General features: G+C 34.5%; 2 protein-coding genes across 2 annotated transcripts in view; one reads left to right on the top strand and one right to left on the bottom strand.

Annotated features, from left to right (window-relative positions):
• SPAG16 (sperm associated antigen 16) overlaps positions 1 to 25,761 on the top strand; it is a 939,339-nt gene that overhangs the window by 689,272 nt on the left and 224,306 nt on the right. The gene's annotated exons all lie outside the window — the stretch shown is intronic.
• LOC130858930 (transcription factor BTF3-like) lies at positions 520 to 1,235 on the bottom strand. Its single transcript, XM_057746095.1, has one exon. It carries the CDS (start codon positions 1,185 to 1,187, stop codon positions 699 to 701), a length of 489 nt encoding a protein of 162 aa, XP_057602078.1. The 5' UTR covers positions 1,188 to 1,235; the 3' UTR covers positions 520 to 698.

Here is a 25,761-nt window from a genome sequence, read left to right as displayed (position 1 = left end):
AATGACACCGTGTTAATGGCAACTTCTAGCATGTGAACTTATTATATTTATATAAGGTCTAAAACCATCTTCCTTGTCACACCATTGCCTGAACTCAAAACCCCTGAATTTTTTTAAACTTCTTTTCCTTAACATATGGACAGCCACCAAGTGCTGCTTTGCTTTGCTTTGCTTTGCTTTGCTTTGCTTTGCTTGAGAAATAGCTACAAAAACTTTCCCCCTAGAATTGTCTTTAAAAAGACTGACCTGATCATGGCAGTTTCCTTCTTTTAAATCCTTAATGGGAACTGCTTTTCTACCAGCCATTGCTTTACTCAGGGTTTGACATCTTTGCTCTGCAGATTCCTGTCTTCCCCTTTTCTGCCTAGAAAACCCTGATTCATTCTTTAATATTCTTTAATATCCTATTCATATAGCACTTTTTTTTTTTTTTTTTTTTTTTACTAAGCAAAGAACTCTATTAATCTTTGTTTCAAACTTTATTCCCAGGCTTCTTCAGCTTTAATTAGCTGCAAAGAATGAATTGTATATAAGCAAAAACTGAAAAGAGCTGCAGTGTCCAGGGGCTTGGGCTTAAAAATATTAGAGATCTAGATTTTATCAGATCCATAAACAAAATTTTAAAAAGCAATCATAATATAAAATAGCAGCTCCCAGTAACTTCTTCAAGATTTATCTTCTTCAGAAGTTGACTCAATTCAGTTTGCTTCATTCTTGGAAGCCTCATCAAAATTCTCCACAAGAGCTGGAACTTCATCATCATCATCCTCTCCAGTAGCGAGTGATGCTTTTCCATCCACAGATTGTTTGCGCAGAGCTTCAACCAGTCTCCTTACACTGGTCAGACTGCCTGCGCCAAGCTGATTTAAGATGCTCGGTAGCATTTCTGTCAGCTGCTTTGTCTCAGCATGGCCTGTAATGGTGAAAGTGTTTGCTGCCAGAGATGCCTGAACTTTAGGGTTGTTAAAGTGGATCACTGTTCCTTGGTTCGTGAACATATTCACCTCTTCAATACCAGAGATATTATTTACCCCTAACTTCTTTAAAGAGAACTGAAGTTTTTTGTCATCTGCTGTGGCTGTTCTATGAACCACCTTCTTCTTTCTGCGAGCAGTTCCTTTCCCACCAATGCGCACTTGTGCCTGCAGTTTGGCAAGGTTTTCCTGGTTCATGATAGTTTCTTTCATCTTGTTGGAGCGGAAATGGGGCTGCGTGGGGGACTGGGGTTGGCGCTCAGGGGGTCTCGGGCAGACCAGCTGAGATAAGGCTCACACACGCGGGGACGCAAGATGGCCCATATAGTGCTTTTTCTAATATCATTCCTTCACTTCTACTCCTCAACTCCATCTCTCCGGCAGAGTAACTTTCTTCTTTGTCTGTGTCTTATCGCACTTTGTACGATCTCTGTCGCTCATCAGATTGCGTTAGCATTAACTTGTGTTTCGCATGTCATCGCCCTTGCATAAGTAAACTCCCCAAGAAAGGGATACTTGTTCATCCTCGTGTTCCACATCTCTGATGTTGTGCCTGGTTTATTGTGGGTGCTCAGTAAATGTTTATGGGTTTACTCTGAAGCTGATCTTGTGCTGAAATAGATATGGTTAGAGCAGAAAGAATTCTGGAACTATCTGAGAACAGAGACACTTGCATATAATAATTTAGTTTACATATAACAATTAGATTAAAAAGTTTATAATCACAGTGGCAAAGTCTAAAACATGAAGAGACTGAGCTTTCAGCTTTTGAGCTCCTCCCTCAGCCTGCCCTAAAGAAAAGCAGAAGCTTCTGTACCTCAGAAAGTCAGATCATTGAAAACACGGTAAGAATTATGCCAAAAGAAGGTCTTTTGTCCAAAAAGAAAAAGCTGCTTATGGAAGTATATTTGCTTTCTGTTGATGCATATATAGTGTGACTAAATATTAATGTTGTGGTTATTGACTATTGATTATACTTCTAGTGTCAAATTAACATTACAGTGATGTTTAATAATAATTCATAAAATCAGTGAACTTCTTCCTATAAGCAGAAATTTCATATGACTTAACAATTTCCTAGTTATAGAGAAATGTTCAAGATCAATTTAAGTGAAAAAAAAAAAGGATATAGGGGTATGTGTGTGTATCTCCAAATTGTATGAAACATGTGTAATATATATACTATAATATAAAGTGCATATATCATATATACTTCAGTATATATGTTTAATATATAAGTATTAAGTATATATTTATATTTGTGTATATATAATATATATTTGTGTGTATATATATAAATATATATTTGCATACACACATGCAGAAGGAGAAACTGAGGAAACATAGGCGGTTATCTTTTCTAAATTTTTTATAATGGTCATATTTAATTTTTATTACCCATAAAAACCTTATTTTAAAACAATGGTTTTTTAGTCTAATCTAATTAGATCTAATTAGGATATTTTTGGAATAAAAAATTCTTGTTTGACTACATTATCTTTCTTTAGACAAAGATATTGGGTTTCTGCAAACACTGTGGTATATTTTTATAATAAACCAATGTAGGAAATTGGAATGTAAGAGTGTTGTGGTTGCTACATTAGGTAGTTTGTGAAATAATGAAAGTGATAGTAATCGATGTAGAAAACTGCATATATACAATTGGAAACAGATGCTAATACACAAGTGGTTGAAGAGAAAATAATATGGCTCTGGTTCAGCACTCTTGTGCTAAAGGAACATCTGGATGTGTATGTTTTATCCCAAAGCTAGAACTTGCTAACAAGGAAGAAGATCAAGACATTTCTTGAGTGAACAGAGTTGAATCAAAAAATGTTTTTCAAGTTGATCTTTAAGTCCACATTGCTTTTGAATGTCTATAAAGTAATGAGGCTGAGTCATATGAGTCATGCATGAAAATATGTTGCTTACAGATATCTTATAGGTATGTCACGTTGCATATATGAGGGTAAGTCAAACATTATCCACACTCTGGCTGTAGAATTTATTTTAACTTTTACAAGAGACAAATACATCATTTTTCAACATCATCTCCTTGCTTTTCAATACACTTTGTCCATCTGTCAACAAGCTTTCATATTCCCTCATTAAAAAAATGTTTTAGGCTGAGCTGTGAGCCACGAATGCACTGCTGTCTTCACTTCTTCATCCAAAGTGAATCTTTGTCCTCGTAGGGCTGCTTTCAGGGGACCAAACAGGTGAAAGTCCAATGGGGCAAGATCAGGACTATAGGGAGGATACTTTATAATACCTCAAAACAAAGTTTTTGCAGAGTGTCAACAGTGTGGGCAGAAGTGTGCAGACGTGCATTGTTATGCAAGATCACAAAGCCCTTGGATAGCAGTCCTCTGCATTTAATCCGAAGTTTAGGCTTCAGCTCTTCAATAAGCATCTCACTGTAATGAGCACTGTTGATTGTTGAACCTTTGAGCCATGGCTGATTTGCAAATGAGTTGCTACACAATCCACTGTCATTCGTGTATTCAACAGAATCATTTCACGTGTATGCTCAGTGTTGTCATCAGCCATGGACATGGACAAGCATCCAGCTCCATCTTAATGGCTAATACTTGTGCCACCTTCCTTGAACTTCTCTATCCATTCATAAACACTTCTTCATGACAAAACACTTTCTCCATACTTCTCACAAAGTTTTTGATAAATAACAGCACCAGATACACTGTCAGACACAAAAAATAAATCACTGCATGCTGCTATTCTTTCATGTAGATCACAGTGGGGCATCCATTTTTGCTCCTACCGCAGTTACAAATGAACTGATGTAACATGGTCACACCTGCACGGCAGTGACTGGGGAGCCAGTAGCCTTGAACGGAAAACGCGGATAAGACACTGCAGTCAGGCTTCCTGGTGGTGCAGTGGTTAAGAATCCACCTGCCATTGCAGGGGACTCGGGTTTGATCCCTGGTCCAGGAAAATCCCACATGCCTCGGAGCAACTAAGCCTATGCACCACAACTACTGACCATGCGCTCTAAAGCCCGCAAGCCACAACTACTGAGCCCACACACCACAACTACTGAACCCCGTGAGCCTAGAGCCTGTGCTCAGCAACAAGAAAAGCCACTGCAATGAGAAGCCTCAGCAACAAGAGAAGACACTGTAATGAGAAGCCCATGCACCACAACAAAGAGTAGCCCCAGCTCTGTAGACCCCACTCTTCACAACTACAGAAAGCCCAAACACAGCTACAAAGACCCAACACAGCCAATAAATTAAAAAAAATAAAAATAAAAAAATAAACTATAAAAAAAAAAGTGCCGCCAACAGAAGTTTTAATATAACCAGAGTGTGGATAATTTTTGACTCATCCTCCTACAGCCAAGTTTGTTTTATAGCACATGTAGGCTTTTTTAGTATTAAATATTTCTAATTTCTAATGACCAGTATCTAAACTTAAACTTTCTTGCATAAATATTCTGATGATTTTATTAATAGGGAACATTTTCTGGAAAGTTATTCTTCTGAAAGTCTTTCTTCTAGAAGTGCTGTTTATTATATGTAAAATGTAAATAAAAGCACAACTGTGTCTGTCATATAGGGGAATGCTTATAAAGTTTTCATTTGTCCTATGTACATTTTTTTTTTCGAACTAAGATCACCTACTACACTTTCCTTCCTACACTTCCACCAAAACAAACAACAAAACTAAATACACAATAAAATATTACAGCTATAGTATCTGAATAATGAAAATATTTCTAAGCTCTGATCACTTGCTTATTCTAAAAACTTTTACTAAAACAAAAGTTAAATGTATAAGAGCCAAAGGGAAAAAAAAAAAAAGAATCTAGTCCCTAGGAATTTGTTGTAATAGCATTTGGTCTTCACCATTTGCAAAATTAGAAGTAACAGATGGACCTGCATTCAAAAAGAACCCATTCTCTGGTAATGTTTTTATAGCTTGCATTGTTTCCTTTGAGTTTTGTGCTACCAGTTTGTATAATTATTTTTTCCTATTTGGCCATAATATTGTGAGCGTACAAAATGGGCAATATGTCAGGAATAATTAGGCCCAGTAGTGCTGAAACCTCAGTAGATAAACTGCCTCTTTTATAGAAGCCAACTTGTTACCTGTAGACCTGTCAATTTTACTTAGTAAAGACCATCTGTTTGTAGCCACCTCTTTTCCCGGAGGAGCAGTTCCTCTTCCATGAAGAACTGCTCCATGATTTCAAAACACCTTTCTCTGTAAAATGGCCTCTCATCTTCTCTTCACTTCTTTCCATTCTTTCCAAACTGGGTTATTTATTACAGAACTAGCAAAGGTGGCTCTGGTTAACTCAAGAGGTAAAATAAAATGACTCTGATAGACAGTGCCCTCCACAGAATAGGTATATTATGAATGTCCTTGGATGGATTCGTGGCTTTCTCATGGACGATATCACAAAATATTACACAAACCTGTGACGCTGAGTTTATCAGCAGCAGTAAGCGAACTGGTATTTATCAACCACATAAAACTGGTATATTTCAATTTCAACTTAATTTGAAGTCATAAGGAACACTGTGATTGATGAGAAAGGTTCCATTTACCTAGAATTAAACAGTTTTTATTATATTCCAGAAAATTACATAATTGAGTTAGAGTAATTCACATATTACTAGGCCACTTAGGATTAGCAACCTCACTTGTTCTTTTTTTTCTGAAATTATTTCTGAATTTGGTTGGAAAACATAAACTAAAGCTCAGTAAGTAAAATTAGCCAGAAATCATCTTTACTTTTTAATAAAACGGAATACTTGTATCCTTAGTACAGCTGTTAACTAAACGAATCGAGGATGACTTCCACGGAGAGAAAACAATTTTTTAAATGAAATCCATTCAAGGCCAAAATGGCTCCAGGTACGTTTTGTTTGAGTTTAGATTAGGCAAAGATCAAAAGTCATTTTGCCCTAGCACAATATTAGAAATTTGCATTCAGCCTGAATTATTAATTATTCCAGAAAAGTTCTTTAGGAACTAAGAACCGCCATCAGGGCCCACACTGCAAAGACACCATTCACAATTTGTACCTTATTACAGTAATATGTGGTTGGTCAGTCTGCCTCTGAGTATCCAGAATTCTTTGCTTTACTTTAGCGATTATTCTATATACTACAGTGCATGTTGGTTTCTGATTGCTACCTCGTTCTTACTGCATTAACTTGTCATTTAGAGGAAGCGTGAATGCTGATTTCTCAGAAGGAATTTGTTGGTAATTAAATTGGAAGGACAGCATAATCTATTTATAGCTTATTGAAACTTATCTTGGGAATACATGAACTCTGAATGCTATTCCAGGGATCACAACAGGACTACCTACTAATTGTTGGTTCTGCATAATTTTTACGATCAGCTGTTCTTTTAACTGAGAATACTGCATCTATTACGTATTGACGCACTGCAGATCACTGTGGCATCATATGAGAAAGGAGGATTAGAACAAAAAAATTCCCATTCCGCTCTGGACAAATCCCCTAAATACTATGAAATATGCATAAATGTCAGGCCTGCTTCATTCTTCCTGCAATATGTGTTTAAAACATATAAACTTGAGCACAATCTGCTTGGTGAATTCCCAATGTCCCTCTGAATTATTCTCCAACTATATAGGTGATTAGGTATTATAGTCTCTGGTGCTTTTATATGTAACTTCATATTTAGTAAAACTGATACTGGTTTGTCATGAGATGGCCATTAAAATCACAACTGCATGCTATTAAATCCCACCTGCCACCAACACGCACATACTCCTATACACACAAACTCTTTGACAACAAAGAATGCAAGGATGACTTGAACCCCATATTATCTAAGAAGTTGCATGGTCTTTAATCGTCTATATATTTTCCACTAGATGGAGTAAAATGAACAGTTCATCTCTTTCTCTTTCTCCTTTCTACCTTTTGCTGGAGGTGAAAAAACAATAGCAAAAGAAGGAGGGGAAAAAAATGGAGATTCTAGATGTATTTTACACTAAATAATAAACTTTGTAGTTTTCAGGAGTTTGCTTATTTTGTTATTCTTATATTTTTGAGACTACACATAATCAGTTTCTTCATTTTAAAAGTAAATATGTTGATAGTACACTGGACATTCACAAATATGGTCTATGTCTTTTCAGGCAGTGTAGTCTAAAATAGATGTGAATAATTAACAGACTATTTAACGGGTAGACTAATGTGTGCATTATACAACCAAGATTAAAAGATAATAAGCCTTTTTTGTAATTCTTTCTTCTGCTCAATGTAAGCGCTATAAGATGACAGACACGCATTACATATATGTATTTCGTGATAAGAGGAAAAACTCCTGAGTCAAAAGGTTAGGTTTTTTTGTTCTTTTGTTTTTTACTTTCAGTCTTTTCACAGCTGCTACATAATTGTGTAAGTGGTAAGGATACAGATTTATAATATGTGTGTTAATGTGATATATTGAAACCAAGACTGAATCAAGTGTTCTAGTAATATCTAAAGAATGGATATTACAGCACTGGTTTGCCAACCACATGTCACATAAAATAAATATGCTAGTGTTCTGTTTTGTTCTTTCTTTCACTTTCACACATGGTAAACATCTTCCTATGTTTCTTTTATCTAGATAATAAAATGAATGATTCCTAGTATATCATTTAAATAAAATTTGATCATAATTATCTGATATTAAAAGCTACCAAGTGTTATTTATGTCACAAAAATATAAAGTTAGTTGAAAGCTTTTCAGGTTTTATTGATAATAGTAACCACTCAACATAGTCTCTCTATAATTGCTAATCATCACTGATAGTTTACTATTAAATATTTGGAATAGCTGGGTTTACCCATAACAGATTAATATTTAGATTCATTTCTTTTGCCTTACATAACAGCAAAAATGTAAGCATTTCTTTTTTACCCCACAATATTCTCAGGAAGAACTGCAGTACATTATAAGGCCAGCTATTGGTTGCACATTACTTGTACATTTCTTAAGGGTAAATTTGCAACCAGTTTCAGAGACAAAAATGAAAGGGCATAATTTGATAAAAATCTTATTGCATGATAGCTAGCAGACATCTGTCAGCAATTTTGGTTTCTTTTAAAGGGCAGCAAATGGCTGACTGATCTCATAGCAGGATTTATAAGTATAATTATTGCCATATAATTCAACAAATCACTTTTATCACTGAAAACCAAAAGTTTTCAATTGTTTTTGCTTTTTAGTTGTTGAGTTCCTAGGGAGATAGGCCTCTGTAAAATGAATTTTCACTCCAATAGAAAGCCATCCGTAAAATTTAAGTAATTTAATGACAAAACAGAAATTATGATTTCAAGTCTCTAAAAAAATTAATTTTTGCTTTTGCGTTTAGAATATTGCTGTGGATATAAAAACAAGTGGCAGCTGGACCTTTTAGAATCACATTGCTTATTAACATCAATAATTAGTTATACTTAAAGATTAAAAAAGTTAACATGCATAACTGACTGACAGTTAAGGTAGGTTTGCACACACACAAAATTGACTTATGCAAAGGCTGAAAAATGCTTCAAAAAGTGCTCATTGTAGAGGCAGCCCTGCTTTCTAAGCACATTCGACTATAATCCAGCATGTACAGACAGTTCAAGAAAATAACCTTTCTGAGCTGGGGTCTGCCTCTCTCATAATGTTCTTCTGTGCATAAAATGAGAAATTTTATGTAAATTAGTGAGTACAATTCCTGCTACATAATATGCACCTGATAACTTATGGTTATTGTGGAAAAGCTTGTTTCTTAATTACTGAGTGGACATACTTTGCATTTGGAAATGAGAATACTAATTTGGGGCAAAATAAGAAAAAGAACAAAACATAGGAGCACAAACAAATCTAACTATATTCAAGGTCCCTAACTTAATTCCTATCTGATAAAAAGAGTTTACAGAAAGGTTGAGGAGGTAAATGAGATGAGATGATAGAAGAACCAGAGACATTACATTTTTCCTTAAACGTTAACACAAATATAGAAAGAGCACATATATTATTTTATTCCAAAGAATGGGGTGCTCTGCCTGAATTGGAGAGGTCTAAGAAGTTTTCACAGAGCAAGCAAAATTTGTAGGATGGAGGGAGAGCAAATTAGTGGAGACCTAACCAAAATTGCCTATTTAATCCAGAACTAAGAGACAAAAGGCTGCCCGAGACAGATGTAGAGTTATATGGAAATCAGAGGGCAGCGGGACCTGACCATTCTTTATGTTTAGAGTAGCCCCACAACACCGTGAGCAACACGATTAGCCTGCAATCTGTTTATTCCTTCATGTCAAATTTTACATTTTTCTGTTTCTATCTGTTTACTTTATAATCTTCTTTTTCTATTTGCTATTTATTTACAGTCCCTCTCCCCAACTACATTGTGAGTTCTATTAAGGCAGAGGCCTTGTCTGTCTTCTTCAGCACTCTATTCAGACATACCTAGCATGATACCAGACAGATATAAAATAGTCAATGTTCAAAAAACAAAAATTAGATTAATAAATTAATGAATATGAGCTGAAAAAGGATTAATTCTTTTAAAAAACTTCATTGCGTAAATTGTGGAATGACATTGTCAGGTATTAGTCAGAGAATTCCATGTCACCTTCACCCCATCACACTGTCTTTCCCCATAGAACTGTTCTCAGTGAGCTCTCTACGGCCACAGGAGTCATCATAGCTCATGGTGAAGCCAGAGAATAAAGCATCTCAACTTTCAAGTTTAAGTCCATGGTCCAAGTGTAAGAGAAAGATGTTTGAGAATCTAATAACTTGGGGATTTTCTTTCATCTAAGCTAAATAAAGAATCCATGGGCTGGGGAGAAAAGAAGAGAGTCTAAGAAAGGACAAAAACATGTTACTGGAGATTGAGACCAATGTGAAGCAATGATTATGAAATGATTTAGTAAACTAGTACAAATTATATGACCAGGGAGTTAAATGACTCAGATGAATCAGTATATGCTACCATGGAGGAATAACAGTGGTCAAGAACCACACAGTTTCCCTCCCATTGCAGTAACATTACATCATATATGCCAGCTGGAAGAGTGGGGATAGATGGAGGGAATGAATGCTAAATTGACTTACTGTATTAAGAGTTGCCAAAATAGAGTTGTCCCTTAGGGGATGGGAAAAGCTCAATACAGGAGTTTATGCAATATGCAAATAGTTTCAATAGAAGGGACAGATTGTCAAAGTTTATTCTCCTAGGAACCACTATGATGGGACAATGTATGGATATAAAGTAGTTATACCTTAAATGAATGTGCATGCATCAATATACATCCCCACAAACACACAAAGTTCCAATATATTTCTATTTTAATGCATAAGACTCTTGTTTTAAATACCTCTCAATTATTCCTTGACCTTGACTAAGCTGCTTAGCAGATGAGAGGTAGGTATTATGATTTAAGTTATCAGTGTTTTATATTGACATGTTGGTGTTTTAAATCACTCCATAATGGGCGTGGGGGCAGAATCTTGGCAATTCAATCATATCATTTGTTCTGATTATGAAACCTAAGCACTCATCCATCCACCCATCATTCATTCAACAAATATTTGCCCCTTTTATCATAAAGCAAGAACTTTTCCAAAATTTTTCAGCAATTTAAGTTTATATTCCATTGGCCAGATATAAACAATATGCCTCCCGTACTTACAAGAGAAACTGGAAAAGAGTCTCTTCCATCGTCTATAGCAGGAGGCAACCAGGAAGAAGAGAGTTGGCCATTGTCACGTAGACAACAATGTCTGACACAATAAATAATAGAACCTCAGATTAAGACAAATCTGCCTAACCAAATCTTAGCTGTCTGTTTCTTTCACATTACTCTTATGACTCCATATCTCCCAGCCTCCCCTACCTGCCATTTTCCTGCTGGACAAAAAAAAAAAATGTAATAAGAAAAAAAATGCAAATAATATAGTTTCTAAACTTTTATACAAAGTCGTATTTTGAGCTATTTTCTATTTCCCCACCTCTTCCATTTTATTATCAAAGTGCATTTTTCTCAATTTTCAGATTGGAGAGACCTTTAGAACATATGACTTTGAAGGCTGAGACTCTACTCTAGCAACTCCTTCTGAGCCATAAGAAGCTGTAGTTATGAGACACTGAACAAGTCAGAGTGTCTGCCTTACTGTCTCTGCCCAGATCATTCCTTTTTGTGCCTCCACTTCTCCCTGAATAGCTACCTCTCACCTAGCTCAACCTCTGACTTGACCATGTGAAACTGGTTCACTAAAGCTGGAGAATGAACGTCTGCAATTAAAATTTGCAAGACACTGCCAGTAAAGCACTAATTAGACATGCCATTAAGTGTATTTGAAAGTTTAATGAGGATCTATAGGGAGACTTATTCTTGTCCCTTGTTCCGTATAGTCTTTCAAAGACATTGTGTGTTCAGTCACTCAACACATTTTTATCAAGTATATACTGTGTGCCAAGCACCATGCAACAAAGTATGTGTCCCCAGTAGTTGGTTTTCATTTAGGCACAACCATAATGCAACATCTGAAAATTAAGTCTAGATGCAGTTATTTTAATTATCTCTGATTTTTCAAATCAAATACCAAAACAATTTAAATTCCATATTTCAGAATACAAGGGGCTTATTGAACTCAGATATCTGGATTTCTTAACATTTCAAAAACTAAACATTCTTTGGTACCTAATCCACATAGAATATTTTTTCATATTCATAAAAATTCAACCTCTTTGCAAATGTAATTGTTCAGTCTTCAGAGGCAACGTAGCTTAACCTCTAAGTCTCTCCTTAGCCTTATATTTACCTGCTGTGGTCCCGAATACTAATTTTAGGAATATTGAACTCCTGTTAGTCAACATTGTTCACATGTGAAAATCTGTTAATACAATTAATCCCACACAGCTTGAATAACAAAGCTATCCTTGTAACTTGTCTTTTACTCATATCAGAGTCATCCACTAATTTCATGGTAATCACTCATCGATTCAAATGTGGGATTGTTCATTTCTCTCTGTGCTTCATTTATAAGCAGGTTTTGAAAGTCTGGGTGTGATTTAGGAGAAAATGAGTAGCATTTTATATGTAACAACATCTCTTGACCAAGCAAGAGCCCAAATCTTTACACAAAAATCATGGCTCCTTCTCTTTTAGTCATATGACTTTTCACTTTCAGAACTAACAAATCAATTCATATAATTGCCTCGTATTGCTTAGATTTGTGCAGTACCTCTCACAATGATTCTCCGTGACTCCTCCAAGCTTTCAGCAGGCGAATGACAGACGCACAGCTATTCTTCTTGTTAGATTAACATCAGAAAGCAGAATTTGCATCTGACCACCAGGCCTTTACTCGTCAAGTCAGCGAATGGAACTAATATGGGATAATAATGGGATAGCTGGCTTTTGAGAACAGAAGACGAAAAGAAATTTTTATAAAACATGTGGTTCACATTTAAAAAAGAAATCACAAAAGCCATGAAACACTGCATCTTTTATTTTTCACGTCAGCTAAGGTTATCATGGTCTTTTCTAGGACATTCATGATTTCTCAAGCTACAAGTTACGTTGCTGAGAATTTTTTGATAACCATTTTCAATGCCAGTCATGTAAACAGTGTTTCTTGTCTTCGGATAAAATCCTCTACTCTACCTGTGAAATTTTGCACATTTTAAAATATAAGCTTGAATTGGAGAATTTTTTTAAGACTACAGTGAAATGTGATCCTAGGAGACTGTCACAAAAACAGCAAATGCTAAATATGAATTTTCTATATTGAATGCATAAACATCTTTTTAAAATTTTTTTCTCCATGATATTTTGATAGAGTGATTGAAAATACTCCAGGGAAGAGAGAGGTTTTTAAGAGGTTCTTTTAAAAACTCAACTTAATTATGCAGTTACCTCCTCTACATGTATATTAATTTATGTGACTATTTAAAGTAGATGTTTCTCTTTCTATCAAAAATTGAGCTAACATAGTTTATGTTTTGAATTATTGGAACTACCAGAAATTCCCTTGAAGAACTAAATAATGCCACTTAGAATTTTCACAAATTCAGATTTTATAGTTGGAAATAATAGAATGATTAAGAATTTTATTTGAGTAAACCGACCTTCAAAATGACCACCCTATCCTGAAATTATCTTCTGTTTCCCTGTTTTACATTATTTTTTTTCCTACCTTGATCTGTGCATGTAGATATATGCAATCGGTCACTCTCTAAACATTTATAGCACAGTGTCACTGGAATTTTCTCCAGGTCTTTTCTCTAGGTCTTTTCTCTGTGTCTGTCTCAATAGGAAGACTCTCTGGTACTTCTCTCAGACTAAAGGTAGATAGTAAAAATTAAAAAGAAATATGACTGGGACCTTTATAGGCCTTCCTGTCTTCCTCATTTGCCAGGTTGTATTGTTTGCTTTGAAATTTATCTAGAAGATATGGTTTGAAAATCTTAGAGCAATGTGCATCAGTTTTTTTTCCTCATGTATGTGTGAACATTTTGAAAACTAATAAATATTCTCTTAGAAAGTTGATATCTAAAATTGTTTCATAAAATTAAGTAGTCACAAAGGATATCTCCAACATGTGGTATATTATATTTGTGCTATAAAATATATTTTTGCCAGACGCTGATAGCTGCAACTACAATTATTCAATTAAATTGCCATGTTTGTGGTAAATGGTAAAAAAAGTCTTTATTATCAAATCAATCAGCCATTATCAGTTATTATCCTTCATTAACAATTCAAATAAAAATGTGATATCCATTCTTAAGATCATCTCTTCTGAATTCTAGACAAGAAGGTAAAATAGATAGGTAGATAGATAGATAGATAGATAGATAGATAGATAGATAGATAGATAGATAAAAAAGAAAAATTAGACCTTGCCCTGAGATTTTGGTGGCAGGGAAAAAGGCACAGCCATCTTCAGTATCTTGTCAAAGCTCTCTTTGCTTCCCCTGTAAGACTCTTCCATTAGGAGCCATCCACTTTCTACTTGTCTCTTGGTTTGGCATAACTGACTTGGTTGTACCTGGGGCAGTACCATACTTCTCTTCAACAAATTAGGAAAAAAATGACTGAAAAAAGGGAAGTTGGAAAGGAAAAGCCAAGATGCTGTGAGTGGTGTGAACCAATTCTAAGAAGGAGTTCGTGTAGAAGTGGAGATTCTAGGAACGATTATCATATAGCTATGTGCCTATGCATCCATGTACCCACAGGAAATTCTTGGGATTCCCAAGGGTACATATAGACTGATTTCGAAGACTATTGCTTAAAGTGCCTTTCCCCCCTCCTACCACACCCCCAGCTTTGTTGAGATATAGTTGACATATAACTGTGTAAATTAAAGGATTTAAAATGCTTCTAATGTGCAGGTTCCTGAGCTTCAATTCCAATATGTTCTTTTTTTTAAAAAATATTTATGTATTTATTTATTTGGCTGTGCTAGGTCTTAGTTGTGGCCTGCGGGATCTAGTTCCCTGACCAGAATCGAACCCAGGCTCCCTGCATTGGGAGCACAGAGTGTTAACCACTGGACCACTAGGGAAGTCCCTCCAATATGCTCTTATTCAAGGACTCTGAATGAGTCCTTGGACTTGACTTTGAAAAGACAGAACTAGGGTAAAGGTGAAAAACATAAATGATTGATGTGTATAGAACAAAGTAGTCATTTTCTCTTTCACTGCTCTACTTTAATGTTTCTTTTTTTCCTCTTGCTTTAAGAAAATAATGCCTGTGTGAAATAATGAATAATGTTAAATTTGCTACTGAGTTACTTTACGATTTGGTAAAGCACTCCATTTTGTATTTCTTAAGGAGAGATGGAGGTTTTTTTTTTCCTATTAAATGCCCAAGGGCAAAAATCAAAGAGAAAATAGTATTTTGTTTGCACAGTTTATTTAGCTACATTTCGCTATATTTTTGTAATGTATTCTACCAAAAGCTGTTTTCTTCTCTTTTTATCATGCACTATAGTTTGTTCTCTTTATTGCATTTAGTGGCATTGTACAAACCTTTATATATATTTTTTAACTTTTCCGAAGAGACAGGTCTAATATTTTATACCATTTGGGATGGTTTTGTTTTCTTTGCATTTTTTTTCATGTGATGTTTCTTCTCTTTAACAAGGACCCATGGGTAAGCAAAATACTCTGCTTGCCAAATTGTACCTCTAAAAGATTTTTGCTCTGTTGCCATGATACATTTTTTAAAATAAGTAGTGAAACTGCAGTAAGCTTCTGTTTTACATCAGATTCCTCCAAAAGAAGACCTTGAACTGTGAGACAAAGATTCTAATGCAAGGGAGTGACCTTCAGAGAAACGTATGGTGGAGTGAGGGAAGCAGCACAGGCAAAGGACTGAAGCCAAGCAGTGGTGAGGTTTCAGCTCACATCTAGCTTCAGCCTGACCCATGGGGAGCTCTGGGTTGTGATTAACATGGTAGTGTCTGTAGTGCTGTCTGACCTGGCGGCACAGGCTCCAAGCTTTGTGCCCCTAGATCAGTCAGTTGTTGGCTGCAGTGGGCCACAGGGAGGCATAATTTCTTAAACATTTCAGGCAAGATCGCTTCTAGCAAAAGATAATTTTTTTTTGAAGGAAAATTGCCCTTATAGAGCTCAGGACTGTTACTGCCAAAGTTTCAGGCAGAGTGGTTCCGTTAAAAAGTAGTCCTCTGGCAGTAATAGATTTGTATGATTTATTTGCTGTATAATCTTAGGTAGTTACTTAACTTTTCTGAATCGAGTTTATTATCTCTGCAATTGCAGTCAAAACACCTTCCTGTGGGTTATTGTGAGACTGTGTGTATAAGGTTGCTAACCAGATGAGATACTCACTTAATGATGGCTCTCTTTTATATACATAGTGTAGGTTATTTTATTGTCCTCTACTTCATGGCCTCAGACACTTGCTTTGAAAACAAAAAATAGACCAACTGAGAAAGTATGGCTGTGTCAGTACAAATGTCATCTCTACTGGACAAAAGCTCAACACTGGATATTATCTCTATATAAAAAATCTGAACATTTAGTTTTATATTTTTCTTTTAAATGATAAAGTTCTCAGATGCTACTGAGGAAAATAAGGAAATGCACAATTCAAATGCACCATTGCATCAGCAAAATTGGCTGGCATTCTATAGAGATTTCTAAAGAGAGTTACCCTTTATACAGTACTTAAATATAGTCAGCAAATGGTAAACACAACTTGAACAGCAAGATATTTCAAACAGTCACTGACACAGTCTAAAGTAGGGTGTTGTTATATAACCCATAGATGACAGGCCTTCATGGGGCTTTTGCTCTTTCTACTGGTCACCACTAGATGGTGATATATGAAAGTTCACTTCAGGCTTGTTTAAAGATAAAAGTAATGCCTTGGACCTCCAAAATCAGCTACAGGCAAATCCATCTCCCTGGATCATAAGAGTCACAAGATGTATGCACTAATACATACATGAATAAAACTCAAAGATTACCAGAGTATTTACTAGATCCCCTCCCTCACTCTCATTCAGAGACTTTACAAACTGTTATAGTAAGCTTTAGATATCTGGTGTCTGAAACTATAGATGAATTCTGTAGGAAAATGAGACAGAAGATGGGTACCTACAATAAACCTGCATATTTTCAAATTGACAATTAGCCCCAGGGAAATAGTTCTTCAGATTTCTGTATATCTTGCAGTACAAGATACATCTCTGCACATTATCACTTTAGATTTTTATAACACACTGTAGGGTTTGCTGGTCAAACAGGTATTCTCATTTTACACATGAAGAATGAAGAATGTTTTTGACTTTTGCAAAGTCACAATACTTGATCTCAGGTACATATATTAGATCTCCTAGACTACATGCTTATCATATTGACAGATTTTAAGGAAGGAGCCTTTTTTTTTCCTCCCCATCAATATGCCCTGCTTTGGAATCCATTTGATAAAGGGAAAAAAGTATGCATGTTTAGTACTAGGACAGGAATATAAGACCACCGTATCTTTTAGTTAATACATTTTTCTTACACAGCATCTGCATGTGATAGCCGCTGTAATGAAACTAACATGTCTTGCCCTTCATAAAACTTATAGTTGATAGTTCAACGTGGCAGCCAGACACAATGCAAGTAAATGCAAAAAATTATGTTGTAACAAATTTTGAATGTCATGAAATGAAGGAAAAGAGAATGGAACAGAATAACTGGCAGAGCCTATAGGGATGGCCTCTTGAAGTGACAGATGAGACCTAAAATATGAGGAAAAGTCAGCCAGGTAAACAGATAACAAGGAATGATTTGTAGGAAGGCCCTGAAGGCAGGAAATACTTTGCAAATTTTAGGAAGAATCTGAAATGAGGTGTAAGAGGAGCAGAGTGACCAGTGATGGATGTTAAATGGAGAGAAGAAGATAGAAATACAGACAGGTGCCACATGAAAGAGTTTGAATTTTGTTCCAAGTTTAAATGAAGGCTGATTGATTTCAAGCAGGAGAGAGTGTTCTGATCTCATTTACATTTGGAAAAGATCACTCTGCCAACTATGTAGGAAAAGAATTGGAGATGGTTAGGAGTGACAGTGCGGAGATCACTGATGGGGCTGCTATGGAAGTGCATGATTGGACTCCAAAGGAGGCAGTGGAGGTGGAGAGAAGTGAATAATATGCATTTGGACAAACTTTGGAGGTAAAGCTGATAGAACGTGGTGATGGGTTAGAGATGGTCATGGGGGGATGGGTGAGTAAGGGAAGTGACTTAACCCCTAGGTTTCTGACTTGTCCCAGTCACTAAATGACGTGCTTTGCCATTACTGAGGTGAAGAAGATAAAATGTAGAAGAAAGATTCAGGAGAGAAATCAGCAGTTCATGTTTACAGTGGATAAGTTTGAGATTCTTATAACAAAGGAAGGTTCGAGTAGAAAAGTAGCTATGTCTGCCTAAATTCTGAAGGGGAGTTTCAAGCTGCAGTCATGAATTTTAAGTCACCAACATTAAGATGTTATTTAAAGTCAAGTAAATAAATAGTATCTTTTAGGATAGCAGAGAGAGATTAGCAAAAATGCCCAGGACTGAGCCTGAGAAACTTAATACATCATAGGCTTTCTACCTTGTCACACTGCTTTCCTGTAAGAATTTTCAAAATAAATGTAGAATGTTTCTGTGTCCAGAATCACCTTGCTTAATAATAATAAAACTTTTAGGCTCTGAAAGACTTCCGCTGTTTTCCTAACATTAACCCCATGTTGCATGTCATAATGACAAGCATTACATGTCAGGGAAGGTGGAGGTATAGGATAGAGGGAAGAAACCCTATCAAAAGAGACAGAAATCAATAGGCCACTGCAGCCTTTCCCCTTGTCCTTTAACTCCTCCACCCTCACCTCCTTGTGAGACCCTGGCATCTTATAATCTTTAGCATCAGGACTCAAGCCATAAAGGATTTGATATCTTAATGTCATTTCTCTTCTGCATCTACATGAGCTATGTGATGGTTTAGATCCCACTTAAGAAGTAGGATAGAAAAGAAAACTGTCTTAAAATAGTGGACACAGAGTCTATTCATAGATGACTATTTTTTAGGGAAATGAAAAATAGAGACAAATATCATTACCTAATTCAGAATGGTAGAGTGATAAATTATTTCCCAGCTCCAGAATATCCTATTAATTTCAACTGAAGGCATACAACAAACTGAGAAAAATGCAGAGGATGCTCAGAAATTGTATAGAAAAAGAGAAGAAAGATGAAAAGACAAAATCAATCTATATGCCCTTTATATTATTAGGAATTGAATAAAAACAAAATGCATCATATTCAAACCAGGTAAATTACTTAATTGAAATGAATTTAATATTTAAGTATCAAAATCAGAACACTAATTTAGGCTTGAGCTCAAAATAATGTAGGAGAGAGCTGAAGGATAGTATAATGCCATAAGTCATATAGCACAACATAATCCATCAAAACCACAGAACCTGTCATTTTCTTCCTTTATTTTAAATTGAGAAATGACTTCAGAGTATATGCTTAGAAGGATAAGTGATGAGAAATCTAAGTTGAGGGAAAACTACTTGATACGAGCTTTATATGATAATATGTAAATCTAACAGCCACAATTAATAATAGTTAAAGGCTTAAATGGCCCTGAGATATATAGTTAACAGAGGATAGGTACACCTGTCAGTATAAAGCTTTGGAATGTTACTCAAAGTTAGGGCAATTAACCTGACAGCATTCCATTGAATTTCTGAGCACAAAAAAATGTTATAAAAATAATGTAGGTCAGAAATTGACTTACAATATTATTTATAGTTCTGACACACCTTAGTTAAATTATTATTCAATCTCATAACTGTGAAATCAATGAATAAATCTGAACATATAATTTATATAGACAAAATAAATGATAATATCCTTACTGAATTTATATTCATATTTTGACATTAATATTACTTTAAAAGGCTGTTAGCCCTGTTTAGAAATTACAGAATTTCTGAATCAATAAAGTTCAATTTAAAATAAAATATTCCTTTGGACACATTTTACAATATTAATGGACTAAGTAATAAATCCCCATAGTGAATATTCCCAAAACTCCTACATTTTTACTGAAAAAATAAAAATATCATGGTCATTGCAAATAAAATATTATTGGCATTATCAATAAAACTGTTTTAAGTATGCCATACAACTTAGTTCATAAAACTTTTTTCAGATTTCTATGTCATTAAAGCTCTACTTCTGTTATTTATACTTTTGTACTTTTTATTGACATTGATGTGACAGCTGTGTGGTAACAACAGTTTATGTGACAATCATCTGTGATTTTCTGTGTTTTTCATCTTTTGATTTAACCTATTGATTGGAAAAGTGCTTAGGAAAATATTGAAGACCATGATTTTTTTTTTTCCCCATATCCCCTCCCTCCTGCGACTTCCTCCCACCCTCCCTGTCCTGGCCCTCTAAGGCATCACCCATCATCAAGTTGATCTACCTTTGCTATACAGCAATTTCCCACTAGCTATCTATTTTACAGTTGGTAGTGTATATATGTCTATGCTACTCTCTCACGTCATCCCAGCTTCCCCTTCGTCCCCCACCCCCCCAACCCCATGTCCTCCAGTCCATTCTCTGCATCTGCATCCTTATTCTTGCTGTCACTGGGTTCATCTGTACCATTTTTTTTTTTTTTTTTTAGATTCTGTATATATGAGTTAGCATACAGTGTTTGTTTTTCGCTTTCTGGCTCACTTCACTCTGTATGACAGACTCTAGGTCTATCCACCTCATTACATATAGCTCCATTTCATTCCTTTTTATGGCTGAGTAATATTCCATTATATATATATGTCACATCTTCTTTATCCATTCATCTGTTGATAAGCAATTAGGTTGCTTCCATGTCCTGGCTATTGTAAATAGTGCTGCAATAAACATTATGGTACCTGTTTCTTTTTGGATTATGGTTTTCTCTGGGTATATGCCCAGGAGTGGGATTACTGGATCATATGGTAGTTCCATTTTTAGTTTTTTAAGGAACCTCCAAATTGTTTTCTAAAGTGGCTGTACCAACTTTCATTTCCACCAGCAGTGCAAGAGAGGTCCCTTTTCTCCACACCCTCTCCAACATTTTTTGTTTCTAGATTTTGTGATGATGGCCATTCTGACCAGTGTGAGGTGATACCTCATTGTGGCTTTGACTTGCATTTCTCTAATGATTAACGATGTTGAGCATCTTTTCATGTGTTTGTTGGCCATCTGTATGTCTTCTTTGGAGAAATGTCTATTTAGGTCTGTCCATTTGTGGATTGGGTTATTTGCTTTTTTGGTATTAAGCTGTCTGAGCTGCTTGTATATTTTGGAGATTAATCCTTTGTCTGTTGCTTCGTTGGCGAGTATTTTCTCCCATTCTGAGGGTTGTCTTCTTGTCTTGTTTATGGTTTCTTTTGCTGTGCAAAAGCTTTTCAGTTTCATTAGGTCCCATTTGTTTATTTTTGATTTTTACTTCCATGATTCTAGGAGGTGGGTCAAAAAGGATCTTGCTTTGATGGATGTCATAGAGTGTTCTGCCTATGTTTTCCTCTAAGGACCATGATTTTTAAAAATCAATCATATATATCATGAAATAAGTATTATCACATTTATTCTCACTTATTTTGTCAGTAAAAGATAATATTTGGGCCACATTTACTCTTGAGTTTTACCTGGCCATTGGTTGAAAATGGCCCAAGCTTTTCATGTTCTTTAATTCCATGTGTAAATCGTATGTAATCTAATATAAAACTTCTACTACATTTCTAATTAAGTAGCATAATTGACCTATTACTTAATTATTTAAAATGTAGAAGATAAGCCAACTACACAAGTAAAAATCTAGAACAATATGCTAACTAAAAACTTAAAAGCACAAATCCATTTCTAATTCATTCAAATGTTAGATTTTCATATGAAATATCTGTACTGTTTTATTTTAAATCATGTGAAACAAAAATTAAATTGATTGAAAAATAGTTGTGTATTTTTTATAATTTTTTAAAAATTCCATTAAAAAAGATTTAAAAATATATAATCTTATAAAAATATAAAATTTTTAAGGGTTTTTTAGAAAGCAGAATAAAGTCTAAGATTTCAAAAACAAATGTAGAACATGGATCCACAGTTAATATTGTTTGACTCCAAATGCCAGTCCCTTTCTTCACCAGTCCATTAGCATTTTTTCAATATTTATTGGGGTAAAATGCACATAAAATAAGTTTACCACCTTAATCATTTTTAAGTTTACAATTCAGTGATATTAAGTATATTCATAACATTGTGCAACAATCACTACCATCCACCTCCAGAACTTTTTTCATCTTGCAAAACTGAAACTCTATGTTAATAAGCAATAACTCCTCTGTACTCTCCTCCCATACCTGGAAACCACTGCTCTGCTTTCTGTCTCTATGATTTTGACTGTGCTAGGTATTTTATATAATTAGAATCATACAGTATTTGTCTTTTTGTCATTGTTTTATTTTACTTAGCATAATGGCCTTAAGGTTCATTTATGTTGTAGCATGTGTCAGAATGTTCTTCATTTTTAAGTCTGAATAATATTTCATTGTATGTGTATACCTTATTTTGTTTATTCATTCATCTGTCAGTGGATGCTTGGATTGCTTCCACATTTTAGCTATTGTGAATAATGTTGCTACAAACATGGGTGTAAAAATATATGTTGGGGATCTTGCTTTAAATTCTTTTGGGTATACAAATGAAGCAAAATGGCTGAATCACGTGGTAATTCTACTTTCAGTTTCCCCAGTGGCTATACCATTTTACATTTCCATTAACAGTGCAGAAGGGTTCCAATTTTTCTACATTCTCGCCAAGATTTACTATTTTATTTTTTATAGTAGTCATTGTAAAGGATATCCTATTCTGATTTTGATTGGCATTTTCCTAGTGATTAGTGATATTGAGCATCTTTTCATTGGTTTATTGGTCATTCATATATCTTCTTTAGAAAAATGCCTATTCAAGTCTTTTGTCTATTTTGGAATTGTGGTGTTTTGCTTTTTTTATTGTTGAGTTTAAGGAGTTCTCTATATATTCCATATATTAATCACTTATCAAATATATCAATTGCAAATATTTTCTACCCTTCTGTAGGTTGCATTTTTACTCTGTTGATAGTTTCCTTTAATGCACAGATGTTTTTAGTTTTAATGATGTTTAATATATCTATTTTTACTTTTGTTACCTGTGCTTTTGATGTCATATCGAAGAAATTACTGCCAAAATCAATATTGTGACTCTTTTGCCCTATGTTTTTTTCCTAAACTTTTTACAGTTTTAGCTCTTACGTTTAGATCTTTGATCATTTTGAGTTAATTTTTATATATGGTATTAGGCAAGGGTTTGACTTCATTCTTTTATATGTATATATTGTTTTCCAAGCACCATTTGTTGAAAAACTGTTCTTTTCACATTGAATAGTCTTGGCATCCTTCTTAAAAATCATTTGACCAAATAGTCAAGGGTTAGCTTTTTGGCTCCCTATTCTTTGCCATTTGTCTCTATGTCTGTCTTTATGCCAGTGCCACACTGTTTGATTTCTGTAGCTTTGTAGTTAGTTTTGAAACCAGGAAGTGCGAGTCCTTCAATTTTGTTCTTTTTCAAGATTGTTTTGGGTATTCAAGCTTCCTTGAGATTCTGTATGAATTTTAGGATGGATTTTTCTATATTTGCAAAAATATTGGGATTTTTATAGGGATTTATTGCATCTTTAGATTGTTTGGGGTCATAGTGATATTTTAATAATAGTAGGTCTTCCAAGCCATGGAATATCTTCCATTTTATACATGTCTTCTTTCATTTTTTTTTCAGAATATTTTTAGTTGTCATTATATATTTCTTTTACTGCCTTGGTTAGGTTGATTCCTAATACTTTATTCTTTTTGATGCTATTGTAAATGGAGTTATTTTCTTAATTTTCTTTTCAGACTATGCATTTTTAATGTATAGAAATGAAACTGGTTTTGCATTGATTTTGTATTCTGCTAATATGCTGAATTTGTTTATTAGTTCTAACAATTTTTTGTGAAATCTTTAAGGTTTTCTACATTACAAGATCATATATTCTGTGAAGAGATAATCTTATTTCCTCTTTTCTAATTTAATGTCTTTATTTCTCTGTCTTATAATTGTTATGTCTAGAACTCTCAGTACTATGTTGAATAGAAGTGGCAAAAGCAAGTGTCCTGGCCTTTTTTGTGATATTAAAGAAAAAGTTTTAATTCTTGCATCATTGAATATGATGTTCACTGTAGGTCTTTCACATATGGCTTTTATTATGTTGAGAAAGTGTCCTGTTCCTAGTTAGTTGAGTGTTTTTATCATGAAAGAGTGTTGAATTTTGTCAAATGCTTTATCTGCATCAATTGAAATCATCATGTGGGTTTGTTTTCTTCATTCTGTCAATGGAGTGTATTACATATATCTAGTTTCATATATTGAACCATCCTTGAATTCTAGAAATATATCCCCCTTGGTTATAATGTTCATATAATCTTTTTAACATCCTGGTAAATTTGGTTTCCTAGTATTTTGTTGAAGATTCTTGTTACATCAGTGTTCATAAGGGATGTTGGTCTGGAATTTTTTTTTTTTCAGAGAGTGTCTGTCTAGCTTTGGTATCATGGAAATGCTCACCTCATAGAATGAGTTGGAAAATGTTTCCTCCTTTTCAATTTTTTGAAAAAGTTTGAGGATTGGTGCTAGTTCTTCTTTAAATGTTTGGTAGAACTCCCCAGTGAAAACATCAGATGCTAGGCTTTTCTTTGTCAGATTTTTGATTACTGATTCAATTTGCTTATTAGTCATAGATATAATCAGATTTTCTATTTCTTCATTTTTCAGTGTTGCTAGGTTTTGTATTCCTAGGAATTTGTCTACTCCATGTAGGTTATCCAATTTGTTGGCATACAGTTTCTCACAACACTCTTTTATAATTCTTTTTATTTCTGTACAGTCAGTAGTAATGTCTTCACTTTCCTTTCTGATTTTAGAAATTCAAGTCTTTTTCTCTCTTTTTCTTACTCAGTCTAGCTAAAGTTTTGCCAATTTTGTTCATCTATTCCAAGAACCAAATATTATTGTTTTTCTCTACTTTGTTTTCTTCATTCTGCTAACTTTAGGTTCAGTTTGCTCTTCTTTTTCTAGTTCCCTAAGTCATAAAGTTAGGTTGTTGATTTGAGATCTTTCTTGTTTTTTTTTAATGTATTCATAGCTTAATTCATTTACATTTAAATTCGTGTTACATTTGCATCACTGATAGGGAGGGACTTACTGCTGTCATTTTGGTATTTGTTTTCTTTATGCCTTATAGCTTGTTGTTCATCATTTCCTGCACTATTGTCTCATATTTATTTTTTGTAGTGAAATATTTTAATTCCCTCCTCATTTCTTTTTCTGTATATTCTATAATTATTTTCTTTGTGGTTATCATGAGGATTACATTTAACATTCTAAAGTTATAACATTCTAATTTGAATTGGTACCAACTTAACTTCAATACCATATAGAAACTCTCCTCATTCAGAGCTTCATTCCCACCCCTTTCAATTATTGATGTCTTATAATTGCATATTTGTACATTATGTGTCAAAAAATACACTAATAATAACTTTTTGATAGATTACTTCCTTAAATTATATAAAAAGGAGGAGTTACACACAAAAGTTTTAATAATACTACTTTTTAAACTAATATTATTTTTATTTTAAAAAAGTATCAATCTCCTAAATCATGTAGAAAACAAAAAAGTGGTTACAGACCATTGTTACAATAACAGGAGCTTTTATAATTGTTTGTGTATTTAAGTTTACTGAGATCTTTAATTTTTTTATATGGTTTTGAGTTACTATCTAGTGTTCTTTCATTTCAAACTGCAGGACTCCATTAAGCATTTTTCTGCAGGGGCAGCCTGGTGGTAATAAACTCTTTTAGTTTTGTGTGTCTGGGAATATCTTAATTGCTCCCTTACTTTTTTTTTCCCCTGCTTCCAGCACCCCAGCAGCCTCCTCCTCCTCCTCCCTCACTTTTTAATGACAGTTTTGCTGGATGTGGGACTCTTGGTTGACAGTTTTTTCTTTTTTCTTATCAGCCCACTGCCTTCTAGCCTCCAAAGTTTCTAATGAGATATCTGCTAACAATCTTAATAAGAAACCCTTGTATGTAATGATTCAGTTCTCTATTGTCTGCTTTTAAAATTCTGTTTGTCTTTGGCTTTCAAAGGTTC

Source organism: Hippopotamus amphibius, chromosome 8 (genome assembly GCF_030028045.1).
Source record: "Hippopotamus amphibius kiboko isolate mHipAmp2 chromosome 8, mHipAmp2.hap2, whole genome shotgun sequence".
Taxonomy (NCBI): domain Eukaryota; kingdom Metazoa; phylum Chordata; class Mammalia; order Artiodactyla; family Hippopotamidae; genus Hippopotamus; species Hippopotamus amphibius.
Note: the sequence above shows the minus strand (reverse complement) of the source record. Positions and strands in the feature narration are given on the sequence as shown.